This window comes from Heptranchias perlo, chromosome 15, assembly GCF_035084215.1.
Source record: "Heptranchias perlo isolate sHepPer1 chromosome 15, sHepPer1.hap1, whole genome shotgun sequence".
Taxonomy (NCBI): Eukaryota; Metazoa; Chordata; class Chondrichthyes; order Hexanchiformes; family Hexanchidae; genus Heptranchias; species Heptranchias perlo.
The window spans coordinates 56,308,342-56,330,645 of record NC_090339.1 but is presented as its reverse complement, the minus strand read 5'-3'; the positions used below and the strand labels follow the sequence as shown (position 1 = coordinate 56,330,645).

The following is a 22,304-nucleotide window of genomic DNA, read 5'->3' as shown; positions in this document are numbered from 1 at the left end:
CTTCGCCTCTCCGCCTCTCCACCTCTTTCTCCTTTTTAAGACGTTCCTTAAAACCTACCTCTTTGATCAAGCATTTGGTCACCTGGCCTAATATCTTTTTATGTGGCTCGGTGTTACATTTTGTTTGATAACGCTCATGTGAAGTGCTTTGGGATGTTTTACTATGTTAAAGGTGCTATATAAATTCAAGTTGTTGTTGACATTGCTGATGTGAACCTTTTTTTGTTTTGAGGAAGATGGTCTGAAGATGCTTACAGGGTGAAAGGCAGTGCCGCCTCATTCAAGAGTCCATTACATCGAGTTATATCAGCACAGAAACAGGTCATTCAGCTCCACTGGTCTATGCCGGTGTTTATGCTCCACACGAGCCTCCTCCCTTCATACTTCATTTGACCCCATCAGCATATCCTTCTATTCCTTTCTCCCTCATGTGCTTATTTAGCTTCCCCTTAAATGCATCTGTGCTATTCACCTCAACTACTCCTTGTGGTCGTGCATTCCACATACTTACCACTCTTTGGGTAAAGAAGCTTCTCCTGAATTCCCTATTGGATTTATTAGCGTGTGTTTTATATTTATGACCTCTAGTTTTGGACTCTCCACAAGTGGAAACATTTGGATTCAAGTTGATTCTGCATTCCTGGACTTTCTGCCTGAATTGTAATGACTGTTTGTTTGTTTTGGGTGGCATTCTATTTCAGACCAAACAATCCCCCACCCCCCAAAAAAAACTTTCTCAGTTGTCTTGTGTTTTTAGACCCATAGTTTGTATTTTAGACTATTTTATGTGCCTGCTTATGGTGGTTTATCCTCGTGAACCACTGGTTCACAGCTGGCTAGCTCAACTGCAACTAACACCCTTTGATGGCTAGAATCTCAGTTATGGAATTTTCTAGGTCTAAAGCATCTGCCTTGGCAGTAATTCTGTGGATTATGACACCAGATCACAGTTTGCTTTCAGTCACAGCTTTGTTTGGTTATCCCGGACCAGTTAAATAACCAAAATGCTCTATGCTTGGTACCTTAGTGGCGTGATATCAATTTCCCTTCTTCCCTTTCTTCTGTCCCTAGCTGATCCAAGATATAGGTGCACATGATGGAACCTGAGGTGTAATTGAGGTACAGATCAGCCATGATCTAACTGAATGGCGAAGCAGGTTCGAGGGGCTGAATGGCCTAGGTTCCTAATCGAGCAGCCCTGAAATTGCTTCAAAGATTTTGTGTTTTGGTTTGGGTTTGGCGGGGTGAGGGGAGAGAAGGAGAGAAACGGTAGATTCTACAACCTGAATAAAATGATGTTTGATGACCAATACTCATTGGTTCAAATTCCAAACAGCAAGGTGGTTAGTGGTTTAGGTTGAGTTATGCAGTGGAAGCAAAAGTAGTAATTTAGCAAGTAGTAATTATGGGTGCTGGCTGCCGTGTTTGTTGAGAATGTATTTTTCTGTAAGAAGAATGACGATATCTAGAAGCTCAGTTGCACCTTTTTGTGTGAAGTAAAATGCATTGCTTCATGAATGATTTCGACACTGGAGTGAGGAAACATTCCTTTTTAAAACTTGAAATCTATTTCACTTTTTTTCTCCTCTATCTATTTCATTTTCAAACCACCCTTTTCATCCACCAGGATGAACAGAATGTAAATTTGCTGCCAAATGATGGAGATTGTTTTTCCTTTTTTAGTGATGAGGCAATCTCATCCCAGGAGTAGTCAGCACAGCTGAGGACCAACAAAGTGCATCTTGGTTGCAGCTGTGGAGATCCCCTTGTCTGTCACTGTTGGGACAAGAACCTGTCACTACAAGGGTGTTCAACAGATGCTCTACGACTAGATCACTGCAACATTGCCATATAAAAACCACATGTGATGCCACACCACACCACTCACACTGCCCCCCCCCCCCCCCCCCCAAAGAAGAGAAGGCTCGCAGTGTCTCCGTTTGGAGTTTCGGAAGCCTGGCAGGATCCTGCTGGGCTTGAAATGATTTAAAATTGCAACGTTTCTGGGTATTCCACAGGAGGAACTGGACACCTTAGTGGAAGTAATGACACTATACACTGACTGTTGCTTGCAAGGCTTTTTGTCATCAGTGCCTCACGTAGTTTTCCAGGAAGCTATACCGTAACGTTATTGCGGCGATCTGTACTGTGAAGGTTTCTGCACTGCCAAAGGACGAGAGGCTTCTTTCCCACCTTGTTGTAGTCTGTCGTATAAATGGAAACTCATTTCAAAACTCTTCCTTCTGGTAAGCCTACACACACAGCCCACACACCACCCTCCCTGATGGATTCATTTGCTCCTCAAAAGTGTCGTTCTTAATTGTTGTACAGCCTCCCACAGTCATTTGTATTGTCATTTTTGGATCTATATATACCAAGCTATCATCTCTTGAGCTTTTCCTCAGTTCACCTTGGGACCTTTTTCAACCAGTGGAGACCTGAGACTTTAACAATGCTCGATATGAACCCAAGTCCCAGAACTGAAATAAGAAACAAGTCTCAGCCCACCGTGCAGCAAAGTAATGTTTTTAAAGGTGTGTGTGTATATATATAATTTTTAATAACATCTTTTCCTGAAATAAAAACAGAAATTACTGGGATCACTCAGCAGGTCACGCAGCATCTGTGGAGAGAGAAACAGAGTTAACGTTTCAGGTTGATGACCTTTCATCTCTTTTCCTGCCTATTTAATCTTTTCTCTTTCCCTTCATTCTTTCCCTTCATTCCTTCCCTACTCCCCCAGACCTGAGATCAGGAGCTTCATATCTACGATGACAGAATTCCAACTCACTAAACTATAGCTTAAAAATTCATACTGGCAAGTATGTCAAACTTTCCTGGAGAGTAAGCTTGCAAAACAGTCCCGTTCAACCCAACATTTGTGCTTTTCTGGCCCAGGCCATTGCTCACGATAAGTAGAATTTTATCTGAGCTATGGGCAGGAAAAAAAAAGTGTTAGTTTAATATTTAACTGTGTATCAGTTACATGCAGTTTAGTACAACTTATTGCTTGCTGCAGTGTAATCCATCCCACTGTGGCGCAGGGTACAGCCCTCTCCACGGGCGTATTTGTGTGGGATGGGACATGTGGCCTGCAACCTGATTGGAGCTGGGGGCAGTATCACGCAACCTCTAGAGGTCTACAAAGGGCAACATTACTGTTCCAACAGAGGCCTGGCCCAGGATATTGACTTTAACCAAGCATGAGCAATCAATATAGGCAGGGACAGCAGCCAAATATATCGTGTGTTTTAAACGGCCACTGCCCCAATATGTGCAGAGCTGTACCAGTAAAAATGCGTAGGATATAATCTGCAAATTCCTGTTTAGTAACCAGTGAATACCCAGAGGTCAAATTAATTACAGCTTCAGACCAATATTTGAGATAGCTTTTCACCAGCTTAGAGTCTAGTTGGATTTATTATGATGGAGGAATATTCTACCTTGTGAAATATAGGTGTGTATCCCATTAAGGCTATAAAGTCTAATTTCTGTTGCGTTCGTTGGTCAATTGAGAGGCTGCTGCCCAAGTAAACACTGGCTCTGGTATTTTGTGCTCTTAGAGAATTCTTTTATTTCCTTACACTTTTTTTTTGAAGTGTTAAACAAAAAGTTGATGAACAGGAAATATGTGCCATTTTTATAATATAGATAGAATCCACTGGTAAGATACTTTTAAACACAGATTCAAAGGATTTTATGGAATGTGTCCTGGAATAACCAAGTTGCTGTGTTTGATAGTTGTGTTAACCAAGCCTTCATGAGTGATGAGGTATTTCGATTAAAACAAGGAAACCCATTTTTATACTCCACTGTATCTTTTTAATACTTACAGTTCTTTCTCAAAATACTTTTGTCCTAACTGTGTATCTCCTGACATGAAGGCCTATATAAAGCCTGAATTCTCATAATTTCACAGTTTCTAATGCCTGGTCCATAATTGGACCATTTTTGCACCCACTCAGCCTTGATTATACTCCCAGTATTAGGTTTTAGCTCCCTCCGATGCATCACTTCATAATGTTGTCTACGACTAGGAGCTTTAGAGCTGCTCTGAACTGAAAAGGGTGACTTTTGTGCCATGCTTTGAAGTAATAAAACCAAAAACATCTGCCAGCAGAAAATCCAACAATCTCTGCCTTGGTTGATGCTTTTAATAACCTGATCGTTTTAAAGATTTGAACATGAATTACTTGCACTTTTAAATTGTTCAAAATGTAACGGGTGTGAGAAGGAAACCGGGTTTTTAAACAGTTCACTATGATATTTTTATAGAATCTCTTTTTGGAGATAGGAGTATGCTTGTACGAAGTCCAACGTACTTGACGTAAATAGCACTGCAATAGCCAGTGCTACGTTGCTACTTTCATGTGACTGATACGTTATCTGGCCTAGCCTGGTGGAATTGTGCCTTGGAAATCTGAACTTGCCCAAATTCTACGTGGTTTGATTGAACTAGCCTCCGAAAGCTTGTGAATTTAAAATAAAATTGCTGGACTATAACTTGGTGTTGTAAAATTGTTTACAATTGTCAACCCCAGTCCATCACCGGCATCTCCACATTTTGGCTCGGAGGCAAGAGTGTTATTGAGCTGAAACTGGGGACAGGATGTAGGAACTTGAGCAATAATAGAAATGAAAAACAGTGTAAAAGAGCAGAGCTCTGTCATTACTAATTACTGCAGAACTACAATATTGCAGCAATAACAAAAAGCTGAAGTACAAGGTTATTACAATCAAATAGCTGAGGCAGATTGGGCCAATCAATGGTAATGTTGGAAGATCAAATAGAGTAAGATGAGAGGTGATGTGATGTGAGTGGTTCAATCAGGCCTGATATTAATGGCACTTTACAGCCTTCTGACTTTGAGTTTAACAACTTTAGATCTTAACCACCGCTCCCATTTTCTCTCTGACAGCAGGTGCTGATAATGGAGGATGGGTCCCTGGGAGAGGAGGTGGTTTGGGGTGAGGATCATGGCAGGCGGGGTGGTCTACACCCCTGGGGTTTACCTGCCTTTCTTTACATCACATTCCTGGGCCACAGGAGTCTTCTCCGCTTTGCCAGATTTTCCATGCTTCCCTCCCCCTCTGCTTTTCTGCTGTAATCATTTAAACCTCCTCTGGGCCCATCTTTTGTTTCTATACTTGTCTCATTGTCACCTCCTTTTTGCCTTGCACCATCATCATTTTTTTGTTTTGCAGCCAACAAAGTTCTTTTGAAACGTAGTCACTGTTATAACATAGGGAAAGGCCGCAACTAATTTCTGCACAAGGTCCCACAAACAGCAATGAGATAAATGACCAGATAATCTGTTTTAGACATGCTGATTGAAGGATAAATATTGGCCAAACACTGGGAGAACTCTCTATAGCACCTTATTATGTCCTGAAGCACTTTACAACCAGTGTATTACTTTTGAAGTGCAGTCTCTGTTGTGTAGGAAAACGCTGCAGAAAATTTGCATGCAGTAAGGCCCCATAAACAGCAAACAAATAAACACCCAGATCTGGGTTTTTTTTGGTAGTTGAGGCTGGAATGTTGGCCAGGACAACGGAGGAACCCTTTACTCCTTCGTATAGTGGCCTTGGGATCTTGTACATCGATCTGAGCAGGCAAACAAGGCCTTGGTTTAATATTTCATGTCAAAGACAGCACCTCTGACGGTGCGGCAATCTATCAGTACTGCATCGAAGTTGCAGCTTACATTTTGTGCTGAAGTCTGCAGAGGGACTAGAAACCACAACCATCTGACTCGGGCAAGAGTTACTACCAACTGAGACCAGCTACTGACTTCCTGTCTGTATGAGTGTAAGGACATATTATTTATATTAAGTAAGGAAGTCCTGTTTTTCTTTTTAAAAAGTCAGTATTATGAAATGTAATAATTCTTTCACCCAATTCTAGTTGTACAAATAACAATTGTCCACAGACAAAAATTCCAGCGTAAAAATGTTGATCTTTTACATTTGTTAGCAACGTACAACAGTAAATGGAAACTTTTTGTAGTAGGAATTCCTAAGTAGCGGTTGATCTCGAAACTGGGAAGTCACACCACCATATTAACTGTCAGCATTATGGATAATCAATCAAACATTTTTAGGGAAATGTTTTTTTTGATTTTAGAAACTGAGGTATTATTTTAATGACAGCGAATAGAAGTGCTAATTACTTCAGTTTTCTGCTGGGTGAGTTTGTTGTGTAGGATTTTATTAGCTTTACTGGCAGAAACTTGGCCAACCGGGAATCACCTGTAACAATGCTTATTTTTTGCTGCTTAGTAATGGCCAAAGACATTGACCCAGCTGTAGATAGTAGGAAACCAAAAAATAACTATACACAGCAGCAAATATGTACAGCCCAATTTACTGACCACAGCCATCACTCGATTTTTAAAGACTGGAACTCGCTATCACATGGAGTGGTTGAGGTGAGTAGCATAGATGTATTTAAGGGGAAGCTAGATAAACACACGAGGGAGAAAGGAATAGAAGGATATGCTGATAGAGTAAGTTGAAGTAAATAGTGTGGGAGGAGGCTCATGTGGAGCATAAACACCGGCATAGACTGGTTGGGCCGAATGGCCTGTTTCTGTGCTGTAAATTCTATGTAATTCTATGATTTCTAGATCCATGACATGAGAACCACAGTGTTTGCTTTAATGTACATAACAAATCTCTCTGTTTTGATATTAAGGCTAAACTACAATTTACAACTGGGTACGGTAGTGTATAATTATGTAACTGGACCAGTAATCCATACGTCTGGACTAATAATACAGAGAACATAAGTTCAAATCCCACCTTGGGAGTTGGAGAATTTGAATTCAGTTTTTAAAAAATCTGGAAATAAAACTCTGGTATCAGTAAAAGTGACCACGAAGCTGTCGGATTGTCATAAAAACCTAACTGGTTCACTAATGTCCTTAAGGGAAGGAAACCTACCGCCCTTACCCAGTCTGGTCTATATGCATCTCCAGTCCCACACCAACATAGTTGACTCTCCGAGCTGGCCTAGCAAGCCACTCAGTTCTCTTCTCGGGACAACTAGGGATGGGATGGGTAATAAATGCTGGCCTGGCCAGTGACACCTCCATCCCGAGAATGAATCAGTTTTTCTTTAAATTAAATTTTAAAAATTGTGTGCATGGCCTGTGTGGTGTTTTGGAAATTTATATTTCAATTATTTGCTTAATTCTAGCCACCTTTTATAAGATTATTTAAACATGCACATGGAGATTTTAATTTCCCATGGAATAACAGGCACGTTACGCCAGCATGCGTTTCAACACTTTGCAGTTCGTATGTTTAAAGTGCCTCTGGCAGAGTGTTGCTCAGTTGTTTAAGGTGCTGGCAAGCACAGTGCAGTCGACTGTTTTAAAAGCCCTGATGGTAGCTGGTGGAGTGGCTGCTTAGACTCAAGTGGAGCCTGGAACATCGAAGCAATTAATGTAACACTTGCGGCAAAATTCACGTTGAGCAGCTTTCCTGCTGGAGTTTAGGCTGTTCCAGCATTGGATAAACTCTAGCTCAATGGGTGAGCTCATTTCCTACTTGGTCGCATTAATCTCCCTCCGCAGAAAAGTGGCGTCTCTTTCTGTGAAAGCTTGTTAAACAAAGCCTTAACGACAAGGACGGTACATTAAATGTAAACCATTTCACTCCCTTTCCTTTTGTGGGATGGTGGGGCAGAAAAAGATAAAACTCATTTATAAGAAACTATGGAGCAAATCTATCGGTATCAGTTGAAACCTGAACCGAGGGAAGTCTGCAATCGTGCTCCCGTTTTCTGCCATATTTAGTATGTATAATTGTCAGTAAAGAACAGTGGAAGAACACTGCATGTAATTGGTTGACGTAACTCCTTAAAATCTTTTTGTTATACTGTACACTTAACGTTGGTGTGACCTGTTCTGTTGCACAGCAACTGCTCCACTTGTATTTTAACAAATTTCTTTTGTAGTTGGAGGCCAGTTGGTAGCACTTTGCGCATAATCGCATGTGCGTAAGTGAAAATCCACCTTTCTGCCCCCAACTCCTCCTCCTCCTCCCCCCCCCCCCCCCCCCCCGTCTCACTCAGCAATGATGTGACCACGTGCAGGAAACTTAGCTGCATCTGCGCTCTCAAATACTGTATCACTTGGGCTACAAATTGGGCATTAAAACAAAGACGGATGGTAGTGTAAGGGGCTGTAGAGGAAGTGACATACTTTCGAAAGTACTTGGGAGGGGGATAATTTTGACTCTGGGCGATGTTATGAAATGGAGGCTATCGAATTGGCTGCCTATATATATCCCACCCAATTGTTCCTTCTTTTGACTTCAATGGAAAGTAAAATCGGACGAGGTGTATAATGTGCAGCCAATTTGACATCATCCATTTTGCAACGTCACCCGATGTTAAAACTCCCCCCTCGTTTGAGTTTAGGTTTGTTCATCAAGACCAACCTGATCGGACACAGATTTTGTAGAAGTTAACCTAACTTTCCCTTATAGGCAACTTCTCTTTTTAACAAGAAAGGCAACATCTCATTTGCTGTGGGGATGGAAGAAGCAATTCACTTTGTTATAATGTCACGTACAAGTGACTCATTAAGTTGATAAACTGAGAGTTCCACCACAAATGAGATTTGGGGCACATAATGTCTCTTTTTTTATTCTTCGTTTGTACAGGGTCCTAGGAGCACCACACATGGGTGTTTTAACCAAAAAAAGAAAAGCGGACAGACTTGCATTTATATGGCGCCTTTCATGCCCTACAGATGTCCCAAAGCGCATTACAGCCAATTAAGTATTTTTGAAGTGTAGTCACTGTTGTAATGTATGAAACGCGGCAGCTAATTTGCGCACAGCAAGGTCCCAGAATCAGCAATGTGATAATGACCAGATAATCTGTTTTAGTGATGTTGGTTGAGAGATAAATATTGGCCAAGACATCGGGGAGTTCTCCCCTGCTCCTCTTCGAAATAGAGCCATGGGATCTTTTATGTCCACCTGAGCAGGCAGACGGGGCCTCGGTTTAACGTCTCCTGGATTCCTGCAATGGATTATAAAACTGAAAGGAATAAGTGAGGGACATTTTTGAAATAGTTAAAGCACAAGAGCTTTTTCCCTTCGTTGAGGGTACTATAACAAGGGGACATAGATTCAAGGTAAAAGGCGGGAGGTTTAGAGGGGATTTGAGAAAGAACTTTTTCACCCAGAGGGTGGTTGGAGTCTGGAACTCACTGCCTGAAAGGGTTGTGGAGGCAGGAACCCTCACAACATTCAAGAAGCATTTGGATGAGCACTTGAAATGCCATAGCATACAAGGCTACGGACCAAATGCTGGAATATGGGATTAGAGTAGACCGGGCTGATGGCCGGCGCAGACATGATGGGCCGAAGGGCCTCTATCTGTGCTGTATAACTCTATGACTCTATGACTCTAAGAATTAAGTAGACGACTTTATAAAGAAAAACAACGATCAGGTGAGTGCAGAAAATAGGTCTTGAGCCACGGTTTTGTCTTTCTCCTTCATCACGCGACAAGGTGAAAGCGGCTGTAATGTCATCTCATTGGGATTAAATTGAGTGAAACATGAGATTGCTCAAGCAGACATTAAACTTTGGACAATTAGTAATAAACAAAAGCTGGTTTTATGGTCAGGTTTCACTAACTTCCCATGTTACAAGTAGAACATGCAGTAACTTAAAAAACAAAACTTTTTCAGTAAAGGCCCCATTAGGACTCGATTAACTTGGTGATGGTGAAAAGTATTGTACAGTGACGTCAGCTTGATAGCAGGTTTCCTACGGTTCAGGTTCCAAGTGATACCAATCGGTTTGCTCCACAGTTGTATGAACCAATCTCTACTGGTTTTAACTGAGCAGAAATTAGACACTTTCATTTTTTTAAAGCACACCTACAGTGAGCATCTTGTTAATTACTTGAGAGTGTGGGTTGCAGCAACAGTGCTACCTGCTCGTAAATGGGAATTTTCAATCCATCTATTGGGCCTCAGATGTGTCTCTGTTGTCGCACTCGCCATATGCAAAACCACAGCTCAGTTTCCACTCATAATTTTACTTTTAACTTTCTTTCTTCAATTTTGTTTCTCTCTTCCTTTCCTGAGGGCGCCAGCTTTTGTTGGGGTATTGACGCATGGGGCTGACTACCCTCCTTTATCCTCTCTACCCAAATGACCGATCTTCAACTTCATCCCCAGATAGTCAGCCTCAAACAGGCAATTCAACTGTGGGGCACATCACAAAGTAAACCCTATCTATCGCTTCTTCACCCAACATCTACACGTGGCGCTTTGCACCAAGTATCAGCTGTAGCTCAGTGATAGACCTCTTGCCTCTGTGTCAGAAGGTTGTGGGTTCAAGTCCCACTCCAATGACTTGAGCACGAAATCTAGGCTGACACTCCACTGCAGTACTGAGGGAGCGCTGCACTATCGGAGGTGCCATCTTTCAGATGAGATGTTGAACCGAGGCCCCGCCTGCCCTCTTGGGTGGATGTAAAAGATCCCATGGCACTATTTCGAAGAGGAGCAGGGGAGTTCTCTCCGTGTCATAGGCCAATATTTATCCCACAACCAACATCACTAAAAACGGATGACCTGGTCATTATCACGTTGCTGTTTGTGGGACCTTGCTGTGCGCAAATTAGCTGCCGTGTTTCCTACATCACAACAGTGACTACAGTTCAAAAAGTGCTTCATTGGCTGTAAAGCGCTCTGGGACATCCTGAGGTCGTGAAAGGCGCTATATAAATGCAAGTCCTTTCTTTTTTTTGAAACAATTAGCTCTTTAGCTTCTCCCCAAACCTCCCTCAAACCTATAAGGACCAGGGACATTTGTTAATGGAGAGTACCGTTCCTTGGCTTTGTGGTAGATAACCAGCTTTTTTGTTTTGCTGTAATCTGTTGTAATCCACAGAGGTTTCATCGATGATGCAAGTATTTGCTGTAAACGTATGGCGTGCTGTACTGTGCTCCTTTCGAGTTTCCCTGAGGATTGATGTGCTCATTCCTTAGAACTTACTGTGTGATGTGCTGACTTGTGTTTTCTTAAAGGGATTGTGGGGAGGATTATTATTTAGGAGACAAAAAAAAAACATGGTCATGGACGGCCAGTTTCAGAATTATTGAGAAGAGAAGCATTTCACTGTGAATGCGCAAGCAGCTGAAAGTGCTGCTACTTAAAGCGTGTTAGACACAGAAGAGATTGTTTCCTCATAGTCCGCAATTGAGCTGGACCACGAAGTGCATTTTAAAGATCATTATCACTAAATAAGGACAGCAGCTATGCATTTGTTAAATGAGTGATAGTTAAAAGGGCAACACCTTTTAAGTCTCCAGTAAACCTGTGTGTATTGTTTGATAACCAGGAAACAAATCGTATCAATGCTTCATTGTTCCACTTATGCATATGTTGTCATGGGAAAAATGTTTGTGCAGGAAGGATAGTCCAATGCTAAAGTTTGCCAAACAGGTTTTCATGATGGTGCACCTTTTTAAAGGGCTGGTGTCGTCATGGTAATCTATCTCTCCGGGTTTGCTCCTGCTCTACACTGAGGAAGTAATGATGCAGTTGGGAATCTTGATTTTTCAACATGAAAACCCTATTGAAAGGCACAATGTAGCTGTGACGTACAGAGCAGAAGCTCCCTGGGTTTGATTTTCTGAGGTCAGTTAAATCTCAGAATTTAAGATTCCGTGTCTCTGTCTCTGAGCCTGCCTGGGCCTGTGCGTGTCCGTGTGCCTGGGCCTGTGCGTGTCCGTGTGCCTGGGCCTGTGCGTGTCCGTGTGCCTGGGCCTGTGCGTGTCCGTGTGCCTGGGCCTGTGCGTGTCCGTGTGCCTGGGCCTGTGCGTGTCCGTGTGCCTGGGCCTGTGCGTGTCCGTGTGCCTGGGCCTGTGCGTGTCCGTGTGCCTGGGCCTGTGCGTGTCCGTGTGCCTGGGCCTGTGCGTGTCCGTGTGCCTGGGCCTGTGCGTGTCCGTGTGCCTGGGCCTGTGCGTGTCCGTGTGCCTGGGCCTGTGCGTGTCCGTGTGCCTGGGCCTGTGCGTGTCCGTGTGCCTGGGCCTGTGCGTGTCCGTGTGCCTGGGCCTGTGCGTGTCCGTGTGCCTGGGCCTGTGCGTGTCCGTGTGCCTGGGCCTGTGCGTGTCCGTGGACATTGGGTGAGGGTGGGATCAGGCAGGGCAGTGATGCCCTCCCTGTTGATTTGTCAACACTTATTCAACATGGGGTTGCTTGAATACTGGAGAGAAATCATTGCCTTTGGAGCTGTATCCCAGTTGCTGCCTGACTTAGAGTATTTCCAGCATTTTCTGTTTTTATTTCATTCATTTACATGGCTGCTCTATGTTTTCTTTTTTGAAAGCTTTTTTTTAAAAAATAGGCCTATAAAACCTTCCTGAAACATTTTCAAAAGTTTATGTTCCCTTTCAAACAATGTTCCAATTTAGGTGAAATGATCTTTCATCTTCAATATCTTAAGCTACTCTTAATGTCACAATTTGTCAGATTGCCTGAAGTAACAAACTACTACTGATAATTTCATAGTCCGGTCTCTCAAGACCAAGAAAGAGAAATTATTTTTTGTTGCTTCCTTACCCGTGGCAGTGTAGACTCAATATTATCTCAATGTCAATTGAAAGAATTTTGAAGAATTAATATCATAAAGTACTGAACATGGTGACCACGCCCATGTAATAGACTTGTGATGAATGGGTTTATATTTGGACATAATGTGTAAATGAAAAGCCTAGAAAAGGAGTTAATATTGGCAAAAATGTGAGCTATTTGGAGCTGTTGTTATTATATTCCTTTGACTATAATTTGTCCAGAAGTTACAGTATTTTCAACTTATTTACCCATCGGGTTCACTAATATATTTTAATGCATGCTATTTCTCTGATATTTCTTTGCTTCTGGCTGTGAATTCTCAAAGCCATATCTATGGATGCTGACACAACCCATAAATGTTTCAGAATCTCCCAAGAATCATTGTTACACAAAGGGTTGAACTACATTTGACTTGTGTGTACTTTATACATTGTTAGTACCAAGGAGATGTATATCATTTATTTGTGCAAAGTAAGTAAGCAAGGTGCAAAATTAAAGCAAATCTAATTCAACTGAGAAGCTTCAAAACTACTAACCAAATGTTTAAAACCCACTTAGCAGAACAAGAAAATATAGCCTTTTCCTTTTTAATCTTTTTTTAAAAATTACTTTTCCCTAACACAGAACTTTAAAAACATGCAGCTTTACTTTTCAAATCACACCTCTTTGTGTTGCTGCTTTGTCATAATCTACATACTTGAACTTGAAAGATGACTTATAAAAAAGATAGCCAGTTAATGTCAATTAACAAGAAGTGACCTTTCTTGTGCTTTTGTTCTCCTCGTGATGTTATAGCCGGGGAGCAAACATCTCGTACTCCTCCAGGTTGAAGACAATCTACAGCAGTGTAACTCTATTATCAATGACAAGTTGGGTAGTCACCCACCCAGTGATGGGAGGACAGTAGAGTTTTTGAGCAAAGTTGTCCGTAATGTAAACTGGGGAACAAAAGTCTTTTTTTTAAGGATCAAAATGGATGCTGTTTAGTCGTCCTAGGCAAAGTAATGCTTGTGATGAAATTGCTAAATCAGTGCTGAATTAGGGACAGTTTGGGGCCCATACCATACCATTGCTAACTGTATTGAAACTGCCCAAACTCATGTTACAGAAAGTATAGAGGAGAATTTCATCGCATCGTTCTAAGATAGATTTGAGCCCAGGTCCCAGAAGTGAAAGACCAATGACTCACCCTTATGCCATCTAATTGTGGGTTTTTAAAAAAAACAATGGGCCTATTATCCCTTAAAGAATCATTGTTTAAATTTCTGCCGCCTGGGAATGAAAACAGAACTGGTTTTGTCAATCTGCGTGCTTATGTTATGATGTGAAATAGCAGCATAATGGAGGTCCACAAATACGCAGGACTGGATCTGCAGGACTGCCGCGACAGCACAGGAGGCAAAACCCATGATAAAGTGAGAGGAGAGAGTTGAAGAAATTTCTTTGTACACAGAGTTGTTGGAGCTTGGAATGCTTTGCTACCGCAAATGGCTGAGGCAGAGACTGTTGGATCATTTAAGGGAAAATTGGACAAGTGTTGGAAGCAAGGCTATAGGTACATGGCGGGGCAGTTGGATTGGTTTTGGATTGCTCTAGCAAAGAGCTGTCACAGACGTAATGGGCTAAATAGCCACCTTCTGTGGCTGTCCAATAAAGCCAAGGAGGTCACATCGTTGACATGTGAGAGTATTGTTGATGGCAGGAAAATTTTGCCTCTGCCATTCCTGACAGCCTACTGAAGTAACACCATTTGAGATGCATACTTGCCATAAAACTCTCCTCCCAATGTTTTAGGTAAGTCAAACATTTAGTAGAAATCATAGACTTTTTAGTTCATGAATCTTCAATTCAAGACACTCCCTTTCAGTCTGTCACAACTAATAAGATTTTCCATTTTGGGATCAACCAAGCTGTACAAAGGAGTAATTTTGATGTTAACCTGCTGCTGGTATCTAGATTTCGTTCCAAGAGATTCTCAACTTGATGTGCAGGAATGTTCTTGGAACTCTTGATGTCAACTTGACACAACTCAAAATAATATCTTGAAGGAGTCTACAGACTATATAAGGACCTTTTCTGGAGTGACCGTCTGAGGTTCTGTATCAAAGGAATCTGTTCTTGGATTGTCAGATGTTGTTTATGCCTATCATAAAAGACATCTAGACTGACTGAAACATTTTCTGAGCTAGCATATCATGTTAGTTGGCTCCCTCACTAGAGAAACAGATACAACACCTTTCATGTAACTTCTGAAGACTATCCTCATGGTTTGATGCAGGCCTGACCAAGCCTTTTAGGCCCATGTGGCCACTTAGTTGCATACCATGTTCCTATGAATTTCCGTAGATCACAGGTTACTGGAATCAGTTTTTCTTGGTGTTCTGATTTATCCATCTATGCGGCAACAACGCTAAGAACAGCCCTTTCCAAAATTCCTGGTCCATAACATTCAAACAGGACAAGCCAGGGAGTAAGAATTATCAGCCAGAATACCAGAGCCTGTGGGTCACATGGCCCATGGGCTGTAGCTTGGACATTCCTCCTGGTTCAGTGTATACAGTTCAAAATTATAATCTAATGACTGTGCACTGAACCCCTGGTTTGTCATCTTTACATCTTTGTTACAAAACTGTACCAGTTCCCCAAAGTAAACTGGTAAAAATTTGTGCTAAAGTAGACCGAAACACTATTGGCTTAGAATCATAGAATCATAGAAGTTTACAACATGGAAACAGGCCCTTCGGCCCAACATGTCCATGTCGCCCAGTTTATACCACTAAGCTAGTCCCAATTGCCTGCACTTGGCCCATATCCCTCTATACCCATCTTACCCATGTAACTGTCCAAATGCTTTTTGAAAGACAAAATTGTACCCGCCTCTACTACTGCCTCTGGCAGCTCGTTCCAGACACCCACCACCCTTGTGTGAAAAAATTGCCCCTCTGGACCCTTTTGTATCTCTCCCCTCTCACCTTAAATCTATGCCCCCTCGTTATAGACTCCCCTGCCTTTGGGAAAAGATTTTGACTATCGACCTTATCTATGCCCCTCATTATTTTATAGACTTCTATAAGATCACCCCTTAACCTCCTACTCTCCAGGGAAAAAAGTCTCAGTCTATCCAACCTCTCCCTGTAAGTCAAACCATCACGTCCCGGTAGCATCCTAGTAAATCTTTTCTGCACTCTTTCTAGTATAATAATATCCTTTCTATAATAGGGTGACCAGAACTGTACACAGTATTCCAAGTGTGGCCTTACTAATGTCTTGTACAACTTCAACAAGACATCCCAACTCCTGTATTCAGTGTTCTGACCAATGAAACCAAGCATACTGAATGCCACCTTCACCACCCTATCCACCTGTAACTCCACTTTCAAGGAGCTATGAACCTGTACTCCTCGATCTCTTTGTTCTATAACTCTCCCCAACGCCCTACCATTAACGGAGTAGGTCCTGGCCCGATTCTTGGTAATCACCTGTCTATCCTGGGGAAACTTGGAATTGAATGTAGGACAATGTGTGCTTTATATTCTGTAATCATAAACCATGACACATGATGTTGTAGAAGGAAGTACTGGACTATATGATACTCCCTAGAATAAGTGGTACAAAGAACTGGAAAGTACAGATCTGTTTCATTGATCCACATTGTGCCAAGCTGCATTCTATTGTTTATTTTCCTAGAAGTTATTGTAGCTTTTCAAATGTTAACCCCAGCTCCTCCATTCCTCTCCCCTTCCAAAACAAAATTAATTTGATTAGCTTGTGGATGCTTGAAATCTGGATTCTTGTGTTCGGCTCTCACTTCTAATGTCAATTTATCTTAACCTCCTAACTCAAAGTGACTTGTGTCATGGTTTATAGTAGCAAAAGGAGTCTGGATTCTTGGGAGAATTGTAGACATTTTTCCACTGGCATAACTTCCTCCATTACCAGGCATAATGACTAAATTGGCACTTAGAATTCAATCTGAGGTGTGTGGAATTTCCCCAGTGCAATTCAGCGAGTGGAATCTCCTCCCAATTTTTTAAATAAAATGAGCACTCTAGTTTGTGTGGAACTAATAACAAAACTAGGTTTTCATACTTCCTTGCCTCTGAAGTCGAAACTAAAGCTCCGCAAATATCGAACATGATATGTACGTCAGTCTTAACTTTCTTATTAAATCCTTCACCTGCAACAAACAACTACTAATATTTATATAGCACCTTCAACTTGGAAATAAAATGTCCCAAGGCGCTTCACAGGAGTGTTATCAAACAAAATTTGACACCGAACCACATGAGGAAATATTAGGACAGGTGACCAAAAGCTGAGTCAGAGGTAGGTTTTAAGGAGCGTCCTAAAGGAGAGGAGAGAGGTAGAAATGCGGAACAGGTTTAGGGAGGGAATTCCCGAGCTTAGGGCCTAGGCGGCTGAAAGCACAGTCGCCAGTGGTGGAGCGATGATAATCAAGGATGCGCAAGAGGCCAGAATTGGAGAAGCGCAGAGATCTCGGAGGGTTGTCGGACTGGAGGAGGTTATAGTGATGGAGAGGGACGAGGCCATGGAGGGATTTGAAAACAAAGATGAGAGTTTTAAAATTGAAGCATTGCCAGACTGGAAGCCAGTGTAGGTCTGCGAGCACATGGGTGATGGGTGCAATTTAGGATACGGGTAGCAGAGTTTTGGATGAGCTCAGGTTTACAGAGGGTGCAGATGGGAGGCCGGCCAGGAAAGCTTTGGAATGGTCGAGTCTATAGGTAACAAAGGAATAGAAGAGGGTTTCAGCAGCAGGTGAGCTGAGGCAGGGGCAGAAATGGGTGATGTTATGGAGATAGAAGTAGGCAGTCTTGGTAATGGAGTGGATATGTGGTTGGAAGTTGGGAGTATCTCAGTGTCAAATGGAACGCCAAGGTTGCGAACGATCTGGTTCAGCCTCAAACAGTCACCAGGGAAATGGATGAAGTCGGTTGCTGGGGGACGGAGTTTGTGGCGGGGATCGAAGGCACCTAGGCTCAGTTGGTAGCACTCGCCTTTAAGTCAAGAAGAATGTGGGTTCAAACCCTAGTCCAGGCCTTCAGCATGTAATCTAGGCTGACAATCAGATGCAGTTCAGAGGGAGTGCTGCACTGTCGGAGGTGCCATCTTTCGGATGAGACATTAAACCGAGGCCCCCTCAGTTGGACGGAAATGATCCCATGGCATTGCTCAAAGAAGAGCAGGCGAGTTCTCCCCGGTGTCCTGGCCAATATTTATCTCTCAATCAACACCACTAAAATAGATTATCTCGTCATTATTTCATTGCGGCTTGCTTTGTGAAAATTGACTGCCGTATTTCCTACATTACAACAGTGACTACGCTTCAAAAGTACTTCATTGGTTGTAAAACGCTTTGGGACATCCTGAGGTCATAAAAGGTGCCGTATAAATGCAAGTTCCTGCTCTTTCTCTTTATAAACATAGAGACAAGTATACTTCACTCAACAATTTCTATTTCAATTCTCAATGTTGGCGTTTTCTCATTTAATACCAATGTTTGTGGGACCGTAGTGAGCAAAATAGCTGGTATGATTGCTTACACAGCAACAGTGGCTGCACCTTTAAAGTAATTCAATGCACTTGAAGCACATTGGGACATCCTGAGAGATATGATACAGCGCAATATAAATGCAAGTCCTAGCGACTGCCTGCTCTCTTAACATTTTTTAAAAAATGATTCTTTCTGCACTGGGTTGAGTCTCTGGTTCCACTCCCTATTGATACTAAATAAGTGTAAATCATTGACTTTGTAAATTTTGCTTTGTGGTGGATACAATTAAAATTACTTTTGGAATGAGTCTTCTAATTATTGAACAGAGGTTTTGTTGGGACCCACACTAATTTATGAGAGGTGTGTGAATTGAATAAAACATTTTGTGTACTTGTCTCGATCACATTCATCAATCAATTTTTAAAAAATATTTTTACAGAAACAACTGAAAAGTGAAGCCAAGAAGGCTATTAACCAACTGGACCTACGCATCTTAAAGCAAGGCGACCAGGTGTGTATTGCTGGTACGTGGCCTAGTATGATTGAATGACAACTGTTGGGTATCCGTGGATTTTTATGGGTGGGTGATAAATGGGTGTCAAAACAGAAAGCCGATTTCTTATTCTTGAAAGACCTCCAGTTAATTTACCCTCTTGTATAATGAACAACAAAATCCATTTTCAGGTTTATTATACAGTAATGAACACTCTCTTTTTACTTACTGCACTGAAACCAATGATTTGTTCTGGAAGGGGCAAAAACTCTTGCTCTGAGTTATATCAAACTCTTGCTCTGAGTTATATCTATTTGGTCATTTTTGGATCCTCAGTGGAATAGTTTGTATCATTGACAAATTTAATTTGAGTTCAGGCATTGAGCACTGCAGCAATGTTACAGCCTTCTCCCATTAGGTGGGAGAGCAGTTGCCTAGAACATCGTCTAGGCTAAAAATAGGGGTGTGCATGTTGGCTTTAAAAAAGAGTTTATTGTATAAGTGTAATCGGCATTTGAACTGTTTGTAGGATTGAAATTTCACATGTGATAACTAGCTCCGAAAGCCTAACCTCTAGCAGTAGAAAGTGATTTTTGATATTCGTTCAAGTTAGAACTTAAGTTCCATCAAACTGGTGCCCACTGCCCAGAGAATATCTCGTCGGTGTTTTTGAGTTCAAGCATTTGCCTTTCACTTGTGCAAAAAGAGTTGTGGATCTTTCAATAATTTTTTTTTAAAAAAGTGAATAAGTAAATTGTTGTAACTCAGTCACTTCTGAGCTTCTGTTTGAAAACCTTACCTTGTGTCTTGCTTTTGAATGTGCGCTGATTTTAAACCGGATGTAACATGGTAGTTTCCACACAGTATGATCTCTGATTCCTCATTGGTGCGAGCCTGAAACAAAAGGTAACACTCTCCTCTGCTGGTCGCCCAGTGGGCGAACGAGACAACCTCCTCTTGAGGTTTAACTGAAAGCTGGTAGCCAGTAATCCTTTTTCTTTCCGATGTTCAGGAGACTGGCCCAGAGGCAGACAGCTGTGCAGTGTGCATTGAAGCTTACAAGCCCAATGATGTTGTTCGCATCTTGACCTGCAAGTAAGTACCCAATCATCATGTATATTCTTATATGACATATTCATATTGCTTAATATAAGGGGGGTGGTGGTGGTGGGGGGCAGCTGCGTGTGAAATAAGTTGTCTGTCGAAATTTACAGTGCCCACATTGAACTGAACAGAATTCTCCAGTTTCTAATTTGATAAATGGAAACCTATATTTGGGTAAGTGCAATCAATGTGTGTTTGCCCTCACAATGTCCCTCATTGTTTTTCTTCTTCATCCACCCCCTGTTGAGCTTTTGCTGAAATGTGTAGTACATACTGAGTATGGGCAGGGTCAAAACATGAGAATGGGCCATCAATTACAGAACAAGTCCTGAAGGAGTGCTATGAAATGGATATGTATAGGGTTCCCCCAGGCCAGCTCAGTAAATGTGATTCATCAGGATGCAAGAATTGGGTATTGCTCAGATGATTGCCGATCTGGATCACGTGAATGACCCTGGTGATATCTATAGATGAGTGTTGTGGGTGTTGATGGCTGGAAGGGATCCATAATATTTAGCATGGCTCCTAAAGCCAGGTGCCAGTGTGGAAGTCAAGTCAACTGGGAAGATTTGACTGAGGCAAGACCTTGGTTGGCCAGTTCAGGGACATGTAGCACACTTGCATCAGTCAAATTGAAGATGTCCAGAAATGACCAAAACTTGAAATGAAATATTATAAAAATAGTATTTAAACATTTTACAGAACTTCAGAAAAACCAAAACAGTGTATTAAATGCCAAACATTACTAATTTTGACATGCAGAGACAGTGGTACACAACTGCTAATGATAGTGGGACAATAACCATCAGGGATGCAGATTGAGACATTGTGTATGGGATAAGGAAGGTCACCTGTTTTTTTGAAAAAAAAATGGCAAAGCTCAGAAAGGACCAATGCCCCCACTTGGTGCTGGAAATCAGTTTGGAGCACTGCATATTTTAGTGATTCAGAATGTTAGCCAGCTCCCACAGTATTCTCCTTTTAGCATTGAAAAAAATCAGGAAAAAAAATTATGGTACCTACAACATATATAGAAAGACAGACCTTGCAATTGTCCAATATTTTATTTGTAATCAGCTGAAAGTATCCAAAGAACAACACACTTGTAGTGGTATCCATGATTCTGCTCAAATACCAATTATGTTTCTTCTTGTTCCATCGGACTTGGACGTTGTTATTCCTTGAGGTCACTGTGCCTCATATACACTGTAATTGGTTTCAAGGGTATTTAAAAGCCTGTCTTAAGGTGAAATCAAATGAGCAGTTCCTATTATTTTCCCAACCCCTTGTGAATTGTGTGGAGAATCCTGCTTTCTAAACAGATCTCTTATGTAAAGTCCTCATCTGTTCTAACGATCTAAACAAAAACATGATCAGCTGTTTTTTTTAAAACAAAAGGCTCCCGGGAGGGGCCTGACCTTGTGACTGACTGAAGGTATGATTGTGGGTAACCTTGTGACTAAAGGTATGACTGTGAGTGATCTTGTGATTGAAGCATAACAGTATCAAAGCAGAAACTGCCTGGTGTCACCAATGCTTTGAAAAAGCAACTGTGGTGCATTGAAGATGACTGCTAATGCTTCAGTCATCAAAACAACCCCTGCTTACCTTGGGCATTTATTTGTCTTGAAGCCAAATGCTACAGGTGATGTGCAGTGTATGGAACGTGTGTTTTATGACACAGGGAGGGAGTGCCAGAATGAATGAGCTATGTCCAACATTACCACAAGATTACCACAAGCTTGCTCGAAAAATTACTTTGCTGCAGCATCATCAGAAAGTGTCTGGCAAACGTTTTGTTTGTTTGTAAGCAGCACGACAATCAAGCCATTGTGCTGAGAAAGCAGCCATACATGTAGTGCTTTTTAAGAAAGCGATACAATTATAAAAGCATTGCCAGCTGAAAGAGAGAATTAAATGTGGGGTAAATTCTGGCAATTACCATTGGTCCAGGTTTAAAAACCTAAGTTTATGATCGGGTCTCTGTATAATAAAAAGACATTGTTTTAAATAAAGCGTAAAAATCTGTAAATGCTGGAAATCTGAAACAGAAAGAGAAATTGCTGGAGACACTCTGCAGGTCTGTTCTGATAAAGGCTTGCAACCTGAAACGTTAACTTGCCTGACCTCTCCACAGATGCTGACTGACCTGCTGAGTGTTGCCAGCAATTTTAGGCTTTGTTTTAACTTTGAATGATGCCAGCATCTCTCCAGTCATTAAACTGGCTGTGCAGTCAGTAGCAGTACCTGTCTCTTGGACAGCAGTAAATTGCTTACAGGGTTAGAGGGTTAAATTATGAGGACAGGTTGTATAAACTTTGACTTGTATTCCCTTGAGTATAGAAGATTGAGGGGTGACCTGATGGAGATGTCTAAAATGTTAAAAGGATTCGATAGGGTAGATATAGGGAAACTATTTCCTCTGGTGGGGGAATCCAGAACGAGGAGGCTATAATCTTAAAATTAGAGCTAGGCCGTTTAGCAGGGAAATTGAGAAGCACTTTCTCACACAAAGGGAAGTGGAAATCTGGAACACTCGTCCCCCAAAAGACTGGATGCTGGGTGTCAACTGGAGCTTTC

General features: G+C 41.8%; 1 protein-coding gene across 3 annotated transcripts in view; it reads left to right on the top strand.

Moving 5' to 3' along the window:
* The window catches only part of LOC137333128 (E3 ubiquitin-protein ligase RNF128), a 116,950-nt gene that overhangs the window by 86,335 nt on the left and 8,311 nt on the right, over positions 1 to 22,304 (top strand). For all 3 annotated transcript variants that reach the window (XM_067997291.1, XM_067997292.1, XM_067997290.1), the window contains exons 3-4: positions 18,567 to 18,638; positions 19,633 to 19,715. In XM_067997291.1, the coding sequence (XP_067853392.1) occupies positions 18,567 to 18,638; positions 19,633 to 19,715 (155 nt within the window). The remainder of the gene's footprint in view (positions 1 to 18,566; positions 18,639 to 19,632; positions 19,716 to 22,304) is intronic.